This window comes from Vicugna pacos, chromosome 23 (assembly GCF_048564905.1).
Source record: "Vicugna pacos chromosome 23, VicPac4, whole genome shotgun sequence".
Taxonomy (NCBI): Eukaryota; Metazoa; Chordata; class Mammalia; order Artiodactyla; family Camelidae; genus Vicugna; species Vicugna pacos.
Window position 1 is genome coordinate 29,835,396 of NC_133009.1, and position 24,809 is coordinate 29,860,204.

Here is a 24,809-nt window from a genome sequence, read left to right on the forward strand (position 1 = left end):
AATGTTTCAGTCATCCATTTACACACGTGTATTCCTTTTCATATTCTTTTTCATTATAGGTTACTACAAGTTATTGAATATAGTTTCCTATGCTATACGGAAGAAAGTTTTGTTTATCTGTATTTCTTCTTTTTTTTTATTCTAGTCAGTTACAATGTGTCAATCTCTGGTATACCACACAATTTCCTAGTCATACATATACATACATATATTCATTTTCATATTCTTTTTCATTAAAGGTTATTTCAAGATACTGAATATAGTTCTCTGTGCTATATAGAAGAAATTTGTTTTTTTATCTAATTTTACATATATTGGGTAATATTTGCAAATCTCGAACTCCCAAATTTATCCCTTCCCACCCCTTTTCCTCCAGTAACCATAAGATTCTTTACTATGTTTGTGAGTCTGTTTCTGTTTTGTAGATGAGTTCATTAGTGTCTTTTTCCTTTTTTTAGATTCCACATAGGAGTGATATCATATGATATTTTTCTTTCTCTTTATGGCTTACTTCACTTAGAATGACAATCTCCAGGTCCATCCATGTTGCTGCAAATGGCATTATTTTATTATTTTTTATGGCTGAGTAGTATTCCATTGTATAAATATACCACAACTTCTATATCCAGTCATCTGTTGATGGACTTTTAGGTTGTTTTCTTGTCTTGGCTATTGTATATATAGTGCTGCTATGAACACTGGGGTGCATGTATATTTTTGAATTAGAGTTCTCTCTGGATATATGCGCAGGAGTGGGTTTGTTAAATCATATGGTAAGTCTGTTTTTAGTTTTTTGAGGAACCTCCATAATGTTTTCCATAATGGTTGCATGAAACTACATTCCCATCAACAGTGTAGGAGGGTTCCCTTTTTTCCACAGCCTCTCCAGCATTGATCATTTGTGGACTGTTGAATGATGGCCATTTTGACTGGTGTGAAGTGATATCTCATTGTAGCTTAATTTGCATTTCTCTGATAATTAGTGATATTGAGCAGTTTCTCATGTGCCTATTGGCCATTTCTATGTCTTCATTGAATAAATGCTTATTTAGATCTTCTGCCCATTTTTGGAATGGGTTTTTTTTTTTTTTTATTAAGTTGTATGAGCTGGTTATATACTCTGGAAATTGCACAGCAAAGGAAACCATAGGCAAATAAAAGGACAACCTATGGAATGGGAGAAAATATTTGCAAATGATGCAACTGACAAAGATTTAATAGGCATTGTTTATAAATCCACAGAAGAAACAGGGCCTTGACTTCACAAGAAAATAAACTGGAAAATGGTATTTGCAATGAAAATGTGTAATATATATTTGAAAAGATATTTAACAAACATTTTGAAAAAAGTGAGATACATTTATATCTAATGGGAGTCTAATACACATTTTTTTGTGTAGGATGAATTTATATTTTTCATAGTATTTGTTCAAAGACTATAGAAGAATTTGGCCTTGCTAGATATTGAGCATAAAATGTTACTCAGAAACAAATCTGGGTCTAAATCTCAAGCAGTTCATTTTCTAGGAACCCCATCTGCAACCAGCTGCTGCATCAAAACTTGTTTTCATTTCCATAACAAAATTAAACATGTTTCTAACTCACGTAATAGTTCAAGTGTTCCTGGTTGGTGATGGATTTCTTCTGTGCAGACATTCAAAGATGTAGGCCCCTTCCATTCTGTGGCTCTGTTATCACCAAGGGCTGCAAAATTCCCTGTGGAAGGGGAAGAAAGAGCTAGCAGTTTCTGATACAGTTCAGTTTAGTTAACCTGGAAACTATGTTTCTCGCAATTCATTCAGCTAGTAAACTAAGAAAACGTTTCTGATCTCTACCTTAAAATAAGTTATTTCATTTGTTTCCTTTTTAAAAATGAAACATGACAAGGTATAAATGATATAACAGAAAACCACCTTAAATGCTTTCACTGCTGAGAAATTGAGAGGGGTGATAAGGTCATATGGTAATAGGAATCTTGGGAAAAGTCACACGGAGAAGCAACTATATATTTGGAACATAAGATACATAGATACATAAATAGGTGGATAAATAGAGAGGTACTTACCTTTATGCTTGGTAGAAGCCAAGCTATGGTTCCAGTGTTTCAATTTTTTAATTTATGAAAGTGATTAGTTTTATTTACCTCACAGAGATATAGTAGGCATAATAATACATAGAAATTTTACTCTAATGGAAGAAAAAACTTTGATTTATAAATATTTTTCTTTATATAGAATTTCATTGCTTCAATTAAATATTCTTGAATTAATTAAAAGTGAATATTTTATCATAAAAAGAGTATAAAACTGAAACGGAAATGCATAACTGATATATAGAATCTGTAATCCATATCATGCTTATATTTGAAAGCTATGAGTCTTTCATAATTATGCCTCTTAATTAGTAGAAAAAGATTTATGGTTTTGATCAAATCTCAAGCAAGTATATTATGGAGAGTGAAACTTGTTTAATCATAAAATAATAGTAAAATATATCTGGGCATTGTCCTGAATGTTTATAGTCTCCTAATAAATGAGCTAATAGAGAATCTTTGAACAAATATCTTGGTCTAAGATTTAATTAGGTAGCACTTGAACCACTGCTGAACTACTGTGTAGTACACAGTGTGAAACAGAATTTATAATGTAAAGGTTAATGAGTTAATTAGCCACATTTAAATGTTTAATTCAAATAAATGCTCAACCAGTTAACTGTAAAGTTCAGCCATTTTTGTCCCTTTTGCTTACTTCCTCCAAGATTCTTTTCCCTTCTGAAGTTTGCTAAATGGAATAGCACCCAAGATTGAGGAGAAGAAGAAAAGAATCTGATCATGTTATTATGATAATGAATGTGTACATTACAAGGAAACACATGATCATATCTGGCAAATATTAGTCATCTGATAATGACAGAGAAGTCAAGCTCAAGTTAGCTTTTACAGTCACTGGTAGAGTACTACAGTACTTACATTTTATTTGAATTAGCTTTCTTTGGTAGATTGTAAATCATCTGAAAACCCAAGAATTAAAAGATTTCTAACAAATCCATTTTCCAATTAATGTCTTGTTCCTCAAAGGAGTATTTCCACCCCAATCTTTTTAATAAAGTATCACACCCATTCTCACAGAGGAAAAGGAAGGAAACAGAGCATGATTGCACATCAGGTGCTATTCTTTTCTCTGTTATCTATTTATCCTTTACTTTTGAAATATGAACAGTTCTATTTCTGGCCTAAGGATGTGGAGAGACATCTTGAGGAGATCATATGAACTGATTGTTTAGGAAATAGTTTTAGAAATATTATTATTATTATTAATATATTATACACATACTTGCTTACAATGATGAAATTATTCTTGGAATTTTTTTTCCATGATAATGTTTTTAATGTACTGGTCTTTTTATTTAAGTAATAATAAAGTAGTATCATAAACCTATGTCTTGCTCATAAAATGGAAGCTCATAGCAATTTTTTCTAAAATGTACTTAATAATTTCACTGGTTATGCAGATCAACATACCCCTTTATCTTTACAGCTACTGTTTATTTCAGTATCTTGGTTTGTCTCTGCCATTTGAGTTTTTGAGTTCTAAACCATCTATTTCCTTTCATAACTGCCAAAATCACAATTTTCCATTGGAATGGATCCACATTAATTAGCTCTATCTGCTTTTACCCACTGTATTTCTTTTATCTACAAACCCCTCTTACATTTCTGGCTTAAATGCAATTTGCTCATCAGCATTAAACACATCATGCATGATGCTACACTCAAAAACAAAATTGCAGGATTTTTCAGAGAAAACAAGCACTTGACTCCTTTTCAAAACTGTCCTTAATTATTTCTCAATTCAAAGGAGAAAATTGAAGTCACACTTCTGTTACTATAACATAGAAGCATAATTTCAGAGAAGCCACAAGAGTTGAGTCAGTCACAATTACTCCTAAAATATGATATGAATAAGCTTTAAATAAAAATGCTCAACTTGAAGTACATGCTTCAATTAAGAACCGAGGGTTAAATTCACTCCATAGGAAAAAAGAGACTGACTTTAGAAACTTAAGTTTAGCCAGAGGCAAGGCATAAGGTAATTCATCCTTTAGAACTTGAAAGCATATTTTAAGTCTCAAAAATTATCAATTAGTGTATAGGTATGATGATCAGAAAACTGTAACTATTCTCAGATTTTTATACAACCACCAACATAAATTGACTATCAAAGCTTCTCATAGGGAAGGTAAACTAGTTGACGTTCCACTTACGATTGATCTTTCTTTTCCAATTTTAAATACATACAATAATTGCTCAATAAATATGAATTTAAGAGTTTGTTTCCCTCTTTATGATTCTTACAATATGTCTTACTAACTCCAATCCATCACACAATACTGAAGCAAAAAATTTATGTCTACTCTCTTTTTTTTAAAAAAAATTACAGGTTATCTTTCAAACTCTATGTAATGATTTTGTCACTGCTAATTATCTTCCTATGAATTACACGTCTTTCTTTTTCCTGCCAGTTAAAGAGAATTCTGATTTTTCCCTCTCAGTTTGTTCCAAATCTATCCCTCTCGAGTGAGTTATGCTTTCCTGGACAGTTTTCTTAGGTGCTGGTGATGCACTGTCTGGGAAAAGGAAGGGACAGAAGACGCAGAGGCCTGACTCTAGGACAGAAAGTTTTGGGGAGGTGGACTTGTGACTAGACTCGGCAGCTCTGCTTCCTGAAGCCATTCAGAGACTGGGTCAGGTTTCTCTATCTCTTTGCTCCACAATTCTTGCAGGTCATGGATTTTCACCCATCTTGTCACAAGAGCTCACCACCATCACATCTGGTTCCAGATGCACGGCTCGGGGGAAAGGTAGTGGAAAGTGTCTAACTTCACTGTGAAGGTATCACACAGAAGTTGCACCTATCACCTCTGTTCATATTTTATTTGACAGAACTTAGTCCCATGGTTACATCAGCTTCAAGGTTTGCTGGTTGGCCATGTGTACCACTAAAACTTGAGGTGGTAGCTTCCATTACTAACATAAAAATGGAAAGAATAGGTATTTGAAGATAATTAACATTATGAGCTAAAAAAAATTGATTGTTGCTGAGCTTTGCTTTCACTTATCAAGAAAGAACATCTTGAACAGAAGTATGTCGTGGCCCTTAGCTAACACAGAATTAAGTAAGTACTATCAGCCCCTTACAATGTTATTATTGTTGTCCGAGAAGAGTATTCGCAGGTACTACAGGGAAATGAATGTGTGATATTTCTCTTAACTTTTGAAATTTGAATCTTAATAGTATGCTTCTTAAATAGTGGTTCCATTTGCAAATATATTTTACGTTCCAATTTGTCCCAGTGAAAAAGGATGGGTTAAATGAAGAATTATTCACTTCATTATTAAGATGTGGCATAATTAAAAAAAAAAAAACAACTCCAGAAAATAAGGGGCCACATCTGTATAAAAATTATTTGTTCTCAAATGATTATTTTACATTGGTAATATGCAAATCAGTTATGAGAACAGCATGAATAATTGAAAACAAATTAGTAATTATTAAAAATATGCCCTTAAAATGCATACGTTGTCTCTTTATTCTCTTATTTCTGAAGAATATTTCCAGATTTCAGGTAAACACAAGAAGTAATGTTGTTTGAATGTTCAATATTAATCTGTTCTAAATTATGAACTACCTTTTCAATGTAGAAAATTCTGTTTACCTGCGAGTTACTGGTCATAAAGCTGAGAGAACCAGTTCATGTAAGTTACCTTCATTATAACTCACAAACATTATTCTTTGTGCCAAGTTTATAATTGAGACCGTTTATCTTCCAGGATATGCAAGAGCAGCTGTGGGCTATAACCGGGAGGAGTCATCTTTGCATTTTTCATTGTTGCTTGGTAATTGTCTAATTTTTTCTTTGATATTCCCTCATATAAGGATTCCAACTACAAATAGTATGTTTCCCTTCTACCCTGTATATTAATCCTAAAATCACTGTTTTAAAAGTCTGGGCATGCTGTTTTCTTCCAATTAATTCATAATAATAGAATGCACTTATTCCGATGAGGCAAAGGCACAATATGCTGATAAGTATACAGTCTGACTTTCCTGCTTTTAGAAAGAGAAACAAATGTGGACGTCAGTTTTGAAAGATGACTGATGAAATTACTGCTATACAATTCAGTTTGTTAAGCTAAAAGGCACCTCAAATTCTTTTCATTTTTGTGTATTATCCTTAAACAGTATTTTTATAACCATGGCACACAGGTATAGGGGGATGAAAAAGAGCTCATTAATAAATGTAGGCTGTCCCCTGTATGTTTAAATAAAAGTCTACCTTGGCTTATAAATAGTTATGTGGAAATCTTTATTCATATTTTCAACCAAGAAGAGCATCAATTACATTTTCAATTCTTCTAGAATCTCCTGTCCTACATAACATACAATATCCCTACTGAATCACAGTTGTAGGGTTTAAAAGCTTCAAAAAATCTCAGCTCGTGTAGGCGTGACGATAAATGCTCATTTTTCTAGTGAAACTTTTCCATGTAACAGGTGTGGGCTTTAAACTGAACTCTAAATATGCTTTAAGTAGAGACCATGTGGGTCTTTGGGAAATCTCTTCTGGGGAGCAGGCATGTGAGTGCATTTTATCCACTGGAGGAAAATGGAGCGAGCGCTCAGTGACGACAGGAGATTGACGTGGAGGGAATGTTACTCATTCAGTAAGCTGTCTTCATTTTCCTCGTTGGCATAAACATCTATTTCCAATCTCTGTTGCTTTTATGTTGGGTCCAGAGCCTACTTCTAATCAAAATAAAGTGAGAGAAAGTGAAACCGTTCATTTCAAGCCTGAATTCCAAAAGCTCCTGGGTGATCTTCCATTTGTGCTAGCATCCTTTGCTTGCCGTATGTATGAGTGAACGGCTCAAGAAGGAATAATCTTGCTCTCCAGTATGGTAGCCACATGCTACTAGGTAGCTACTGAAAAGCTGAAACGTGGCTAGTGCACTGGAGGAACCTGGTTTTAAATTCAAATTAATTTGAACTTAAAGAGCTGCATGTGGTTCACAGCTACAGTATCACGGAGCACAGCTCTAGAAGTTGTGGTGTACAAATTTGGAAGAAGCCGGAATCCTAAAACATCACATGGAATGTTTCCCTTTGAACGCTGTAATCATATCATGTTGTAAGAAACAAATTTATAATTTGTTAACACAATGAGGTATTTTGATTGTGTCTTATAGTAACCAGAGTTAATCAGCATGACTAACATACTTCATGTCCTATTCATAGCTGTAATCTCAGCATTTAGTTTGCACCGTTACATGTTTTGGTGAATAGATGAATTGGCATTTGATATTCATATACTCTGTAGGTACTGAAAGAGTATGTGCTCAAAAATATATGGCCTATAAAGCAATTTTAAGTAACTAACATATATGTAAGTATATAAAAGTATGTGTGTATGTATATTGTGTGTGTATGTGTGTGTATTTCAAAAACATTCAAATAATGCTCATGTGAAAAATAGCATGGTATAATTTTCTTTTAATTCTGAATATAGAGCTTTAGCAGTAAAACTAAACTAGAAAGAGATTTTTATGACCCTTCACTAAGGCAACTCAATTTAAAGAACTAAACTAAAATCGTTTGGTGACCTTTCCCTTACCATGTCTAACGTTCCTTCCATGACGTTCATCAATGACTCATATACCTGCCATGTGATGTTAGAAGACGTAGGTGTTTTTATGAATGAAATTCAAGGATAAAGGAGCAAGGCCTGTAACAATGTTCTGAAATAACTGGGACCCATGTAGACGAGGGCCCATGTCTTGAATGAGTATCTCTCAATAGTGCACAGGTCTCTTCCTATGAACAATGTATTCAGTGGCACTACCACTGAGAAGCAGGGCTTCTGTCTTGCTATTAGGTGTTCCATGCATGTGATGGGAGTGGGGACAGTGGAGAGGGTGAGAGGTGTTCCCAGGGAACTTTTTCACACTAACGCTCTTATAGTACCTTCCTTTTCACAATAATCTCTTGGAGGCAGTGTGTTTCCATCATTTGATGATTACTTTTGCTTGGTCCTTACAACTCAAGGTGCCCTCACCATGTCATGATCCAGAAATCTAGAGGGTTTTCTAGGAAAAAAAATCTGCAGTGCATACCTAGAAAGAGGTCCAGAAAGTCTTCCACTTATCGCTATGATTTTTCCAGAGAAATTCTGGCCTTATCCAGGGGGGCTTTTCTTGGGACATAGCCTGATAAATAACTTAAAAAGCAAAAATATAATAGGTGCCTAATGCATTCCTATTAGTAGAATTTGTCTTCTATTAAATAGTTCAATGCCATGGAAATTTCTTTAAGGATCACTAATACAGTCCTGTAAGGAAATTAATAATGAGGGTTTATTTTTATGTACATTTTAAAGATTTTTGTTATTCTTATCTATTTTATTTTTTGGACAAAGTTGCTTTTGATTCTGAAGATATGCACATTTCTATTTCTATACATTTTTTTCTCCTCTCATTTTCAAATGAGTTTACTTTGAGGTAGCTGGGTAGGATTGGTGGAGGTTTATGAGAGACCCCAATAATCTGACTTTTCTTCTGCAAACTGCTCAGCTACAGGTGGAAAATACGCAGAACAAAATAATACACAGTAAATACTGGCCCTAAAATAGCATTAAAACATTTTAGGTAACTGAAACTACGTACTCCAGTAGCAATACCAATATTTAGCGTGTTACCAGAGCCCTGAGACAGCCATCCAGGCCACTGCAACCAGAGTTTACTAACTATACCCTCCCCTATCAGTGCTAAGGAGACGGCAGCCTTCTGCTGGGTGCTTACGTCTAGGAAATACGCCAAGCTGAAGCATAATTAGTTTCCTATCAACGTATTGCCACATCAAATTGTGCATTTCTATACTTTGAACGAATAAGAACTGAAGAATTTGCCTCCTTTCATGCCAGACTGTATTATGGTCAAGAGACTTTCCCTTAGAAAATAAGTAAGGCTTAAGCCTGTTATCACGGAGTTTATTGAAACGAATAAGCCATAGCTGCAGGCAAAAGTCTATACAAATCAGTTTGATAAACCTAATTACCACTTTTTATAACACCTTTGGGCCACTTTGAAATAGAGTCCAAGCACCATACAGTGAATGGTTGACTTTCCCCAAAAGGCTCTGAAACATTGATTTAATTGAACTTTTTCCAAACAAAGAGCAGTTTCAATTTTTCTCAGTCTTCCAATGTATAGGGAAAAGCAGAATTCAAGCATGTCCTGACAGCCCTTCATTTCAAATCTAAAAAGCCTCAAATTCCTTATATTAGCATCTTTAGTGCCCTTAGCTGGAAGATTTAGCAGCTTTACACCACACTTTCTTTTTTGCTTAACCTTATTAAATTGCAAGATATGTTAGTACATAATGTGCCTGATTTGTGAGGTTATTCCCACCGCTCTCACACAAATGCATCTGCTGCACAAATACCGTCTGGCTTGTTTCACCAGCTGTCCCGGTGCCTCACCAGGCCATCACCTCCTTACTGCCCACCCTTCATTATCCACGTTGATTTCAGATTAGTTTTGGAAAACCTAAACTGTATGTATACCACCGTCTATATTTTTGTGTGTAATTTTAGCATACCAAAGCTTCTGAGAACCATTTTTATAGCTTCTCACAGTATCACTCCAGTTTCCAAATGTTTATCCCACTGTTACTCAATATTAATCTAATCTTTAACCAAACTTAACCATTCATAAATTTTTACTCAGCATGTAATTGTTGATATATATTTTAATTTTGAAAGTAGACTTTATTAAATTATAATATCCATTTAGAAAACTATACAAACCATAATATATAGCTCAATGAATTTTCATAATCTGAATATATTTGTTTAATCAAGACACAGAACATTAGGAGTATCCTAGAAGCCTCCTTTATGACCCTTTTGTTCACTAAGCTTCCTCTACCAAGGGGAACCAGGAACCCGACTGCTAAAAGCATGTTTTGAATTTTATGCTGAAATCATATTGTGTATACTTAAAAAAAATCTGCCTGCTTGCCCTAAACATTGTGTTTGTGAGATTCATTCAAGCTGTTGTTTACACCTAGACTTTTTTATTCGACCAGGTTTGAATTCTTAGCTCTTTATTATGGCTTAAAATACACAATGTGTAAAATGCTATTTCCCAATTCCAAGTCTGTTCTCTGCCAACCTCACTACCGGAATTTCTGAACATTTCTCAAGCGAGTCCTAGTTCAAAGGCTGCTTCTTCCATGAGGCAGCCCTTGTCAGTTTTCTTCTTTCACCTCTGTTCTCAGCCAAAGGATGGCCCTTGATACTCTAAATAAGAATAAAACATTTATGGTACTTCTAATACTGTACTGTGTACTCTGCTCAGCTTCTTCTTTCTGCTGTAACATGTACTGTACATAAGACACTGTTCTAGATATTAGAAGACAGAATGCTGGAATATGAGACTAAGGCCTCTTACATGGCCGTTAATGACTAGAAGTTCTCTGTATTGTGACTTTTTTCCACTTCCTGGAGCGTGGGTGCAAGATTAAAATAATGACATCATCATTAAAAGCCAGACATACCTTGCGCTACACCAAAGAATATGGACCAATGATTATGCTAGCACTCTTCCACGAATTATTTAATTCCACATAAATGAATCCCAGTCTAGTCAGCATTTCCTTATGGACTTTCCGCTAGCTATTCTTTCCCATGACCAGACCAGAGGCAGCCCAGATGGCCTCTATAAATATTTTGATCATTTCATCCAGACAAAATGTATCTTCCTTTCCCCTCCCCCATACACTAAATTTGGTTCAGATGTCATGACTGATGGTGCGAGACACATATCAGAAAATGTGAAGGTATTTATCATTCACATCATGAGAGTTCTTGGAGAGAGCAAGGCAAGTGCCAAAACAGGTCAGAAAATGGCTTGAAAAAAGGGACAGGAGGGTGGCTTTCGAGTTTCATGGTGCACAGGGGGTAGGTTGGGGGATGACCCATGCACATAGGCTGGGGCTGGTGTGATCTGCACTGCCTGTTAGGACCAACATAGGGAGTACCGGATTTTCTCATCAGCTTGCCCTGAGGTGGGCACAGAAGGGAAAAGAAATAGAAGTACTGGGGCTGGAAAGCTGCCAACAGTCAAATATAAAAAATAGAGTTAGATTCTATTTCAGTAAACTTCTTGATTTTACCATAAGAGCTCAAGAACTCATTGTCCTTCAGTATGCACAACAGAATAACGGTCATATTGTTTACTGGAAGTGGTGTTTGGCTCAATACCTTCTGATAGCTTAATCTTCGGTCAGCATCAGGAAGGTCAGGAAAATTGGTGTAGAGAATAGGAATTATTAGTACAGAGAAATAAGTAAAAGGGTTAAAAGAAATCTGTTGGGTTGTCAATTCAAAGATATTTGACTTTCAGGAACTGTAACTGAGAGACTGTGAGTGTGTAAATGTGTGTGTGTGTGTGTGTGTGAGAGAGAGAGAGATGAAAAAATGTTACTTTGTTATGAACTATTAGTAGAGAATCCACGTAATTCAGAATGTACCTGTTTGTAGAAATGGTGGGCAGCTAATAAATTCAGGCTTTTTATTTCCATGAGTTAATACAAATGGGCCCTTTGTTTTTGGCCATATGTGGAAGAATGGAGTTTTCTGGATGTTGCTGTGGTTTGTTTGTTTGTTTGTTTTCTATGTGTACTAGATTCTGATGAGAAAAGATGGAGAAATAAAGGATGGTAAAAGTTCTATGCCATCTTCTTGTCATTCCTGAATTTGGTGATAGTTTTGTGCTGTTTTTTATTTTATTTTATTTTATTTTATTTTATTTTATTTTATTTTATTTTATTTTATTGTATTTTATTTATTTTATTTTTTGGTGATAGTTTTGAATCAGTAGCGTCAGGTAAATGTTTAACAATCACTCCCTCCTTAAAAAAATCATAACTCGAACCTGATTTATATCATATGCTTATTTCCATGGTGTAAATCTTATTACCATGGTCTACTTCAACCAAGCAACAAGATCATCCACTTTCAAATCTTTAGTATCATATTAATACCATGAGATGAAGTAGCTGATAAATATTTTCTGAGATTCTGAGTTGAAGCAGTATTTCTCCAGGGCCTGTGAGCCAGAGGCTAACTCAGAGCTGGGAGACAGCTGGTGAGGGCCTCGGGAAACCGCCTGCAGACAACAGCTGTGCTGTGCTCCACGGTGTTCTCCTCGCGCAGAGGCCACATGGAAAGCCATTAGGAGGACTGTGAGGCAATAAAACACGATCTGGCTTCCTCCTGAGGACTCTGCTGGTTTTCAGATATACCTGTGATGGGAGGCCAATGCGGGAGGGCTGTGAGAGCAGGTTAAGACTAAGACAATAGATTTATAATGTCCATTTTGAATCCACGGATTGGTGAAGAGGTTTTTAACAGGAAAAACTACGGCATCACCACTGATTAAACACTATTGGAAAACAACTACAAAAATGTAGATAAAATTTAAACTTTCGATTGAGAACATAAGTATAATCCTAATAACAATGAATATTTCATGTTCTTCAATCATGACTAATACAATGCACAGGAAGGATCATTAATTGTTTAAAGGTGAAGGTTTAGTTGATATCTGATTTAAACTTGATGATGTATTTTTAATTTTCATGATTCATTCTGTACGTACTGTGCCCATTTATTCATGTAATAACGTATTTGCTCATGATTTAAATAATAAAGGATAACAAAACATTATCAATTGCAGTGATATTTATCCTTTTGTTCCATGAACCATGCCAGTCAGGCTCTAGGCAATGGAAAAATCAACAAGCAGTGACTAAACAATGAAGAGGTACATTTTGTTTGACATGATCAGATGTCTGTTGGGAGGCCTCCCATCTCCAGTACGTGCTCCCTAGCTCCATTCACTGGTCTTTGTTTAAAACTTTAACTTCACGGTTGCAATGTGGCTGTAAAAACTTTTGGTACTGAAACAAAGAACTGCAACAACCAAAAATTACGTCTTTTCTTCTGTTTCTTTCTCTTCTCTTGTTTTCCTCCCTTCTTTCTACTTTCCTTCCTCCTCTTTTTCTTTTCTTGCTCTTTCCTTTCCCTTTCTCCCATTCCCCCCTTTTACCCTCCACCCTCCCTCCCTCCCTTCCTTCCTTCTTTTCTCTGGGAAGGGGAAACCACCCCAGAACTGTGAACACAAACACTCCTGGGTTCAAAGAGAGACTCGATGGTGGGTGTGCTTTCTAGCCTCTGTAGTAGAATAAAGAGCAAGGGAGGAGTCTGAAGTAGGACTTGAAGAAGTCAGTTCCTCTCTAGGGAGAAGAAAACTTATACCTCAATTTTTCAAAATTTACACCCACCCCCACACTAATAAGATTTAGCATACTGTCAGTTACGTGTGCTCCTCTGCAGTAACAGTTTCTATCTTTAGGCAAAGTTTTCGAGATACTTGATTTTTCTCAATGGTGTGCATGCATATTTTGCATGGTATTCTTTCACAGTATACTTTTCGAGAATCTTCTCTGACATACTGGTTTATCTTTACACTATCAGTTGAAATTGCTAATTTCCAAACCATCAGAATGATTAATCTCTACCTTTTTGATTTACTCCTCTTGTGTGCTTTTGCAGAAGCCCTTTTATTTATAAAATCGAGATCGTAAAGATGTTCCATAATTTCTTCACCGGACTTTAGCTTTAAACTTTTAGTTTACCTAGAATTGGATTTCATGTACAGTGTAAAATAAGGATCCAATTTCATTTTCATCTGCTCATGGATAGTGAAGCACTTACTCCACAACGATTAAAGAATTGAGATGTTATCATTGTTGCACAGCCACGTTCACTACATGTGTTCACCTCTTTATGGAGTTTTTATAAAGACCCATATTTTAAGTAGTAAATCCAGAAGGCCACAAAGCAACATTAAATAAAATACTTTTGCAATAAATATTAAGATTTGGTAAGGTTAGCCATCCTAATACAGTCTTCTTTTTCAAAGTACTTTTAGATATTGACTTTTTCATTTTTTATAATTATTTTCTGGAAAAATCTTTCAAAGGTATTGCTTGAATTTGCACCAGATTCAAACAATGATTAGGGGAAAACTAATATATTTACAATATTGTTATTCCTGGCAAAACATATGGCTATTTTTCGTTGACTGTATCACGGAAGGCAGAGTACACACGTGCCATACTGTAATGTTAGTGGAAATGTTACAGTAAGTAAAGAAAATTTGTATGTTTTTGATGATTCTTTCCACTTTAAACAAAATCCTGCAAGAGAAACGTTAACAAGCTGGAGATGTGATGTCTTCAAGTTGTGATGGATGGAGAAAAAGCTCTGCTAAAGCAGCTTGTGGCCTGCGGCCTACTTTGATGGAGAATTTGGAGATCGGAGCCTTTGGGCTCCATCACAAGATACAGCTGTTAGAAACAGTGACCTTAAAGTGTATGTCTTATGAGATGATAAATATTTGGCCCAAATGTCTTCTAGATACATCTTCTGCTAGGAGTTTCCTGCCCTGTGATGGAGCCCGGCACAGAGTGAGTCAGCACAGGAAGCGGCTTGTTTCACGTAAGCACAATCAAGCTGAGAGACACAGAGGGACGAGCAGAGGACAGAGACAAAGCCCTCGGGCTTAACAACTCCGTATACACAAGACCTGCAGTTGTTTGTACACAGAACTGAGCAGAGACAAACAGACTCTATTTTTAGATTTGTACGAACTGTATTGTCAAAACAAGGAAAGGAATCACAAGCCTGCAGAACTTGCACTCCTTCAATTCTTAGAGCACAAGCAGAAGCAAGCCCAACAGACTGTGCGTCACTCACCTGGCAGCCGATCGGAGGAGGCACGTCTCTCAGCAAGTCTGGAAAACTCTCAGGAAAAAAACCTTTGAAATATTGCGTATCTTCCCTAGTCTTTATTTTGTCTTTTAGGGACTGTGATCAGACACTTTAACATTTTGTCGTTCTATCTTTCATGTCATATAATATCTGCTGGCATGTTCTAGATTTAAATCTCTCTGCTCTTCATTTTAATTAGCCATATCAAACTTAACTTCTAGTCACACGTATTTTCAGTCCCCTAATTGCTCTAAGGTTTTGTTTTTAGAACTTTTAAAATTATTTGTGTGTGTGTGTGTGTGTGTCTATGTAAACTGCTGTCGATCCTTGAACAGCATGGGTTTAAACCGACTGGATCCACTTACAGGCAGATTTTTTTTTCAATTAATACTACAGAGCGACACTGTCCACGGCTGGCTGAGCCTGCAGGTGGCTGATCCTCCAGTGCGGAAGGCCTACTATGGGACTCGAGCATCTGCGGACGTTGGCATCCACGGTGGGTCGTGGCACCAATGCCCGAGGACGCCAAGGGACGGCTGTACTATCTGTAGAGTTTCCAGACCTCACAGGCCATTTTACAATCCTCTGCTCCTTTCTAATTTTTGTGATCTCTTATTTCATATGTAACTTCCCATGTACTGATTTTATATTCCATATCTAATAACTGCAACAGCTTAAATATTTGGGGAACTAAATCTGAGTTTTGTGTTTGTCACCTTACTGTTTGGAAAACAGTAATGAAATGGTGTTTCATTCAGGGCTATTCTGTCTCTTGCTTTTTATTCCGGCTACTTGCTTTTACTAGTTTTCCTGCTCTTATAATGGATTCCCTGTTTGTCATTCTACTTTTTTAAACTAAATTTACTTTTATTTTGATTTTGAAGGTCAGCTAAAAATTTCACAATATGTTAAGTTCTTCACGTCTCCGTTTATGTTGTATGTACTTAACTCTTTGTGAGATGACTCTGTGTGGTACCTGGCTTCCCTTAAGTCCACCAACAGTATATTGTTTTCAACCTAATCATATTATAAACCACATAAATCTACTTCATTTAAATTATTTCACGTAATTAACTTCAAAACTCAGTTAATGCACATATAAGAAAGGCATGTAGTAGATGCATAAAGCAGCTTTATGCCAATTATACAAAGCTGTAACTTACCTCTGTAGCTCCTTTTCTGCTTTTTTTTTTTTAAAGGCTGGAGAATTTAATTCCCAATCAATGACTTCCAGGTTTGCTCCCCCCATCCCAGATGGGCCCCTCTTCTGCCTTATGCCAATTATACAAAGTTGATTTAAAAAGCTGTCCCAGTATTTTGAGTATCTGAGGTTCACATGGGATGACACATACGAATTCAATCAATTAGCAAACTACAACGTGAAATAACAAGATAAAACACAACACAGTAACAAAATGGCAAAGGTTATAGTATTTTCCGTTCCTTACAACCAAAAATTCTGATTGGCATGTGAGGTTTAAATAAGGAAAGATGAGGAAAAGAGAACTTATATCTGCCTGTAGAAAAGAAGACTTCACAGGAATAGTATAGATTGAGGAAAAATCGAGAAAATAAATATAAGGTCATTCAGGGCCAAGTGGACAATACAGGTTTCACAAGAGAGAAGAGCAGTACATTGAAATATTTCTATCTTACTGTGTCATCACTGGGGAATTGGTAAAGAATCTGGACTGCCAGTGAATGCCAACAATGCTCCGGAATAGTGGGAAGCCAAACGGGAGTTGATAGGGCCAATGAATCGCGATCAAGACAACCTCAGAAGCAGGTGATGGAACTCGTAAGTAGTGGATTCAGGATGGAGATGGGGAAATAGATTATTACAAGTCGATTAAATATCGAACAGGAATGGCATTTAGGATGGTTTCCAGTTCATCGTCTGGGCAAGTGAGTAAAGGAAGGTGTCATTAGAAATACGGGAGAAAAAGGAACAGATTCTTGACACTGTTTAGAGTTGGAGGTGATCCTGTACATTCACGAGATGATGTTTTAGTGTTTAAATGCATAGAAATACAATTTAGCATTAAATGAGAGGAAATGAGACAGGATTTACTCATTTTTAAATTTTTGCATGGACTTTCTTTGGAAAGCTGTATGAAATGCAAAGAAGGAATAAGGCAGAGTCTTGAGCAAGCCAGTACTTATGGGACAAACAGAAAAGGAGCCTACAGAGGAAAACTGCAATGACATGATTATTTTCTTCATATCAGCTGCACTCATTATGTTTTATATTTTCATAATCTTAAAACAAGATTAACTTCATATAAACATTTGTTGCAAAATATTTCTCTTTCCTCAAGTTGCCAAATTGTTTACTCTTACAGAATCTGTGTGTTGAAGACATTTTATCATGCTGTTGTAAGAAATTGCTTCATTGTGCTGAAAAATTAACCAAGTAGTCTTCTTAATGTTAAAACTGAACCTAAACTGTGTCTCTGGATTTTAAAAAAGGAGGTAAGAATTTCTTATCATTCTCGGTTGATTGTCATCCTGGTTATCATTACTGTTCCTCCCCTATCTTTCATCATAATTGTGCTCATATTATAATGTCTCCTATTTATAAAAACTATGATGCTTGTAATCTTAGTAGTTGATAACAATCTAGCTGCATTTTCTTTTTCTCGTATTTTTAGAACATGCGTTATGCATTATAATTCTCCTTGTTCCCCAATTCTACAACCACATAATTTGTTGTCTCTTAGCAACAGCCTAGAGAGGCTACCATATACATTATTTATGTGCTTGATTTCTGAAGAGTGGTAGACAAACTGTTTGTCATCCAAGGAGTGCCTAAAAGTACTTTATATAGTCAGCAAGACTATTTCAATGGCTAAATAAAAAGGTTTAATGCATTTTGCTAGGAGTATTTAAGAGATTTCAAAATATTTCATTGAACTTGTTTTAAAAAACAGGTTGAGGATTGGAACCACTCTCCCACCAAAGAACTAAAAGTAATACAGAAGAATGACTAAGTAAGACTTAATTTAACCGGAGTGCTGGCTGAATGCCAAATTTAAATCAAACATGAATAAAGTTCCTTTAAAAAGTCTTTGATCATTAAGTTTGTAAGCCATAATGGGGAAAGAGTAGAAACTGTGAGTTGGCTGGTATATTAGTTTCCCGTAGTCACTTTAACAAACTGCCACAAATTTAATTGTTTAAAACAACACAAATTTATTCTCTTACAGTCTTGAGATCTGAGTCTTATGGGGCTAAAGAATCAAGCTGTCAGCAGAGCTGGTTCCTGCCGAAGGCTCTGAGTGGAGAATCTGTTGCCTTGCATTTTTCTGCTTTTACTGGCTGCCTGTTCTCCTTGGCTTATGTCCTTACTCCATCTTCTAACTGCACCTCTCCAATCTCTGCATCTGTCATCTCGTTACTTTCTTCTCTGCTGACTCCCCTGGGTCCCTCTCATCAAGGTCATCGAGATTACATGGGATCTATCTAGATAATCCAGGATAATCTCCCCATCTCAAGATCTTTAACTGAATCACATCTGCAAAATCCCTTCTGCCACCTAAGGTAACATTTTTGTTGTTTTCTCTAATGACTTGATTTTTAATGTCAACTCTCTATTAAGATTTGTGGGATTTAAATGTCCTTTTATATAGGGCAATTATATGAATCACAGAATTTTATTATCATATAATTTAGGATACCATATATGCCAATGTTCACACTAATAGTAAAAATAGGTTGTATGGTAATTCTGCGGTTTTATTATAATTATTTGAACATAAAACAGATTATGAGTAGTACATCAGACTCCCTAATATGCTTAGTTACATCACAATAGTGTTATCCCTTCAATTAATAATATTATTAAAATCTAATTTCTGAAATTTAGAAAAAAATATAGCACCTTTTTAAAAAATGTTTTGTATGTTACGTAACCCAGGATTTTTCTGGGATCCATCTAATTATTCAACTGAAAAAGATATGTGCTCCCAAGAGTAAGACAATAGATTTCCTTTAGGTCTTTATAAAGCCATTCCTGTCTCTGTGACCACAAGTTGAGGCTTTCTTTTCCGTCTGACTCTATTTGACATCTGTCAGTTATAACAAATGCCTAGATTAATTCTACTCGAAACTGTGGTCTATGTTAGACCCATTTGCTGAGAACCTACTTTTTTGTGGTACCTCTAACTCTCACAACAGGGTAGCTACAATTATTTTATTTTACAGATGATGAAACTGGGACCTAGAAAAATTAAGAAATTCAGCTAGTAAAAATAGTACTAGAATCTCAGTCCAGGTTTTCACCATATACATTTTGACCACCTGCTCTCTAGATCCCATGAATTTCATTATATTAACTATATTTAGTTAAAAAAGAGCCATCAAGCTATTATCAGAATATAGGAAAAAAAACCCTCCACCCTTACTGACTCTTAAGCTTTTCAAAACTTGCTAACAATATGATTTTAAAATGTTCCTTCAGCCTTCTTTGATTTATATATTTCTTTCATAAATTTACTATAAAAGGATTTCTTGTGTTAAACATACAACTGACATCATAGAGTGCTGGTGAGGAGGTGGATTTAGCCTCTGAGACTTGTTAATCCCATAGCAACCAACAATTCCCCCACATCCTGCAGTACTATTGATTTACAGAAAGATTTATTAAGAACTAAGAATTTAACAGAAAATAAAGAGTAATGCATCTGTCTCTTTATGGACTCAACATATATCTTATGTTATTGGTTAAATTAATGTACTAAGACACACCAATCAATTTGAATACATATTATTTAAATCTACTCCAGGTAATTAATATCATTGATTTCTTGAGCAAAAAAATACAAATCAAATAAAAGGGTGCCTTTTTTTTTTTTTTAGCAAATCTCAATGTGCTAAATAAGGAGACTTTAAAAGTCTACTGACAACCGATAGGCACACCGAGTTAATGGACTGTGGTCCCCACAATCCATCAGCTGTCACATAGCTGCTATCTAGTGATAAAATCAATTCAAGTGCTCTCACATACACAGCCCTGCTTCATTGAGAACTCTAACCTCAGTATGTCATCACACAGGTATTTAAACATCAAGCAAGACATAGAAAAGCTTCAAGTGGTTTTGAACTTGTAAGGCCTGACAAAAGATTTATATATTCTACAGATTTGTTTTCTTCTAGCTCGGTACACAATTTCAGAATATATCAATCCATCAAACATTCTTCTTCAAATGGTTGTGATAAATTGTAGCAGGAGTTTTACTACATTTTACATTGGCTCGTTAGATGAATGCTCTGACTTAAAAGAAAACAGAAAAATGTCTAACTTCCAGAGTACAGAGATAAGCTTCCTCTCCGGTAACTGCTGTTAAGATACAGGATTTTGGGTTTTAAAATTAAAGTCATCTTAAAACATTTTCCTTTAAATAATGTGATTTTCTGCATCAACACTTCCAAAAAGCAGTGATCTAAGAGTTATAGATGGGCTTAGAATGAATTTAAATCGAAATTCGATTGGAGAAATTTTAGTTCTAAAATAATCTATTTTGGTTCAATGGGCTAGGCATAAGGATTGCTGTATAAACTCCACACATGGTTTCTAGTATAGTTAATGTAACTGCTATTTGGAGAAACTGTTGGTCCTCTGATTATTAAATTGAAAGGAAATTTATTTATTTTCATGTCCCTGCAGTTAAGACATTATTTCATCAGAATTCAAGGCTAGAATTGGAGAATCTTGTGCAGTTAATTAAAAATGGATTCAAAATCAAGAGAATCTGGATGCCTGGAATACACAAATAATAACACAACACAGGATTAAAATAATGGCATCCATTATTTTTCATAACTTTATATTTCCTAAGTGCTTTCACATGGTATCTTAATTTTGTCAACAACATAAATGTATGAATCACTGGTGAGTTTGGGAGCACTGTGAGAAGTCCATTCTTGGCAAATCCAATGGGTTCCCCTATTTAGACTACTTAACCTCCTGAACACATTTCATTTAATTCTTAGTTTAATAAACTGAATGAACAGGTAGTATAATTTTCATTTCATAGAGAAAACAGAAGACTAACTAGAACATTGATTGGACCAAATGAAAACAATCAGAAATTTAGCAAAAGGATTACATAGACAGTTTCTGGTTCTTGGTCCTGTTTTCATTTATTTTATTATATTGTCTACCAAGAACATGCTAACTGGAAATTCTGACTTGCTTTTTTTCAGAAGATACTGTTGTCTGTATGTCTAACAAACATATAAACAGGCAAAATATCTGTACTTGGAATCGTATCACTGCACACACATACATAAGTTCTTGTAAGATAATGTAATTGTGTTAATGACTGAACAAGATGCTGACTCTGGGCTATTAGAAATTATGCAAGTACCCAGAAATTAGAATGAGGACAAAATAAGAAAAAAATGTTTAAATGGTAATATGTATTAGTTTTATAGGTGTTTTCAAAAGCTTTGTGTTTAGAACATTTTTATTATAAAGATAATACAAATGACTTCTTTAAATGTTAAAAGGCAAATAACTTAGCATCTATGAATCCCACTTTATTTTCATAGAACACTAAGTATATTAAGATTACCTTCTCCAGAGTATTGGCATAATTACACTATAGAGGAAAACACTGGAGAAAATAAAACAACAACAACAACAAAAACTGGAAAGCTTTTAGACGGCATTTAGTATAAATCCCATTTCATAAGTATGTACAATAAAAATATGGGAAATCAAAAAATGTCGTAAGTTTTGACTATTTAGAAAATATATAATACTGTTTAATCTTAGTGTGATTTTCTTGTCTTAAATTTATTTGTTTCTTTTAAAATTTAAATTTATATTAGAAAATGTTTTATACATCTTTTATAACTCCTTTCCAAATGCTGTGAAAGCATAGTTTTAATTATTACTATATTTCCTTCTCCAATGTAACTAAAAATACAGAGGCAATTTTAATTGTTTTTTCTATTAAAATTTTTAAATAAAATGCCACCATGTAAGTTTGCTTTGGAATAAAATCTGCTACTTACCCAAGTTAGGTAAAATTTTAATAAAAATATCTTTGGATAAGTTATCTTGATTGTATTTAAGTTTGGATTATGTAATTTTTCTGACAATACTTATAAATGTGAACTGTGTTGTGCTTAAAACTTGAAACTCTGCACGAGCTCTTAAAACATAAGCCCCAAAGTAACCCATATTACTTCTACTAACATTTCATTGGCAACACAAGTCAGAGTTGATATTAGACCTTCCAGTCCAAATATATAGAGTTTGGAAGTCGTCACTCCCATTCTCATAACAAGAAAAAAGGTGAAAATCGACAGTCAACAACTCTTACATTCATCAAATAATTAAGGTCACAAGAAAAACCACTGCCCTGAAAACTAGAAAGAAAAATAGATGCAGATATTGTAGCTTATCAGGGACGGGAACAGGCACGAGAGCCAGCACTCCTAGCCATAGTTAAAGGGTACCTGACTAATTGCTAGAGACTAGTGTGGACTAACATTAAGATATAAAAACTTCAGAAAGACAGTCTTAAGGATCTCCTGCAATTTTGTAGTTTTCCCTCCAAGAACCCCATGCGGTTTTCACTTTGAAGATCTGAGAAAAATCCCTTCCTGTTTCCAAAGGCAGAGGGGAAAAGAACCATTTTGGAATTTGCTCAGAGAATTTTGTTCTCCCTAAAAAAGATATGCCCATAAGGGGCATTTTTACCTTGGTCCACCCGAAGTGGGTTCTACCAAAGCCTAACCAGTGTGGAGGAAGGGAGGTATCTACCTCCATCCATCTCTAGCCTTCCTGTCTCACTTCAGAGGGGGACGGAAAGGGAAGGTAAGACGAGACTGAGAAGCACTTGTGAAGGTCACAGCTCAGGGCCATAGGCTTCCTGGAAGACTTAGACTTAACCTGAGCGTAGGGCTATAGAACATGCCTCCTGCCCCCACATCTTACTACCACATCAACCAGCTCCTGTATCGTAAGTGGGAATTAAAGTTGAAAACAACTGCAAGACTCAGAACCTATTTATAAAGGAATCTCAAGGGAAACGCAAGGGAACAGAGGAGACTAAAAACAAAAACAGCGGAATTTTTAGCCTGTGACATTTACAACTAGAGCAAACGTTCAACACAGCATTAACTCCCAGCCAAATTAATATAAAACCCCACACCAACAGCCTATTTACCACAGTTCTTAAAGTTAATATGATTGATTTTGAAAATTAATCATAAGAATAAAGTATATCATTAGGTTCTTGCCCAGTATGTGTATGTGTACTTGTGTTTGTTATTTAAACAAATAAATTAATAAAGGAATAAATCAATGCATAAATTAATGGAGTTTTAAAAAACTATAAAGTTCTGATACTTTCTAACAACATACAACCTCCCCTGTAGAGACAGCAGTTTGCAATATTAGTTTGTAGAAGTCTAAGTGATTTACATTCTTCTGAAAATGTCCTGGTTAGTCATGGATTACATATGACATTACTTTATCAATCTCAAGGGATTTCCCCTTAACCTAAGCAAATTATTAGCCAGAGAATATTGGTCTCTGCTATAAACTGTATGTTTGTATTGCCCCCAGATTCATATGTTGAAAGCTAATCTCTAATGTGATGGTATCTTGTGGTGGGGCTCTAGGGAGGTGATGAGGTCATGAAGGTGAAGGTCTCATGAACAGGATTAGTGCCTTTATAAAGAGACCCCAGAGAGCTCCCTCCTCCTTCTGCTGTATGAGGACACCTCAATAATACAGCCATTTATGAACCAAGATGCGGGTGGGTCCTGCCAGACACTGAATCTACCAGCAACTTGATCTTGGACTTCCAATCTCCAGGACTATAAGATGTAAATGTTTGTTGTTTAAGCCATCCAACCAGTCTATGGAGTCTTGTTATAGAAGCCCAAATGGACCAAAACAGAAACTGGTTCTGAGAAGTAGGGTGCTGCTGTAACAAATACCTAAAAATGTCGAGGCACCTTTGGAACTGGATAGTGGGTAGAGGCTGGAAGAGTTTTGAGGTGATGCTAGAAAAAAGCCTGTGTTGCCATGAACAGACCTTCAACGGTGACTCTGGTGGAGAAAGCCTCAAACTTCTTAGGGAATATTGATGTAAGCCTGAACGTAATATTGGTAGAAAGAAGAACTGTAAAGGCTTTTCTGATGAAGTCTCAGAAGGAAATGAGAAACGTGCTATTGAAAATTGAAAGCAAGGCCATCCTTGTTAGAAACTGGCAAAGAACTTTGTTGAGTTGTGTTCGTGTTCTGCTGGTTTGTGGGCAGTAGAACTTAAAAGCAATGAAATTGGGTGTTTCGTTGAAGCTGTATTTCTAAGCAAAGTCTTAAAAGGCTGAACTTGGCTTCTCCTGACTGCTTCCAGTAAAATGCAAGAAGAGAGATATGACTTAAAGATGGAATTGTTAAGAAAAAGGAAGCAGAACTTAAAAATTTGGAAAAATTTCAGCCTAGCCTGGGGAAAATGAGACCATCAAGAGCGTGGCCAAGTGAGCATTTGATGAAGAAATTTGCATGAGTCAGCCATCTCAACAGAAGCCAGGAGCTATTCATCATGGCAATGGAAGAATGACCTCGAAGGCAATTCAGAAATCATCAGGGCTGCCACTCCAGTCAGAAGCCCAGAGTGCAAGGACCCACAAGGCAGAGAGGTTTCAAAGGAGGAGCCACTCCTGGGGGCCACAGAAGCATTCAGCCCACACACTGCCGGGTGCCACCTCACATCATGGGCTCCACTCACAATCTTGGACCACTCCTAGCTGTCACAGGTGTGGTTCTGGTAGGCTCCAGTGCAGTGCTGGCCACATGGCCTCCCCTCCCAAGTGCACAGGCAGCAAACTTTGGCAGCTTCCTCTGGGTGTCAGCTCCATGGGTGAGCAGAGTGCAGGAGCTGGCAGGGGAG

At 35.8% G+C, this 24,809-nt stretch overlaps 1 protein-coding gene across 1 annotated transcript in view; it reads right to left on the minus strand.

Moving 5' to 3' along the window:
- The window catches only part of LOC140688657 (uncharacterized), a 103,702-nt gene that overhangs the window by 11,628 nt on the left and 67,265 nt on the right, over window positions 1-24,809 (minus strand). The window contains exon 3 of the mRNA XM_072948259.1: window positions 1,606-1,716. Coding sequence (XP_072804360.1) covers window positions 1,606-1,716 — 111 coding nt within the window. The remainder of the gene's footprint in view (window positions 1-1,605; window positions 1,717-24,809) is intronic.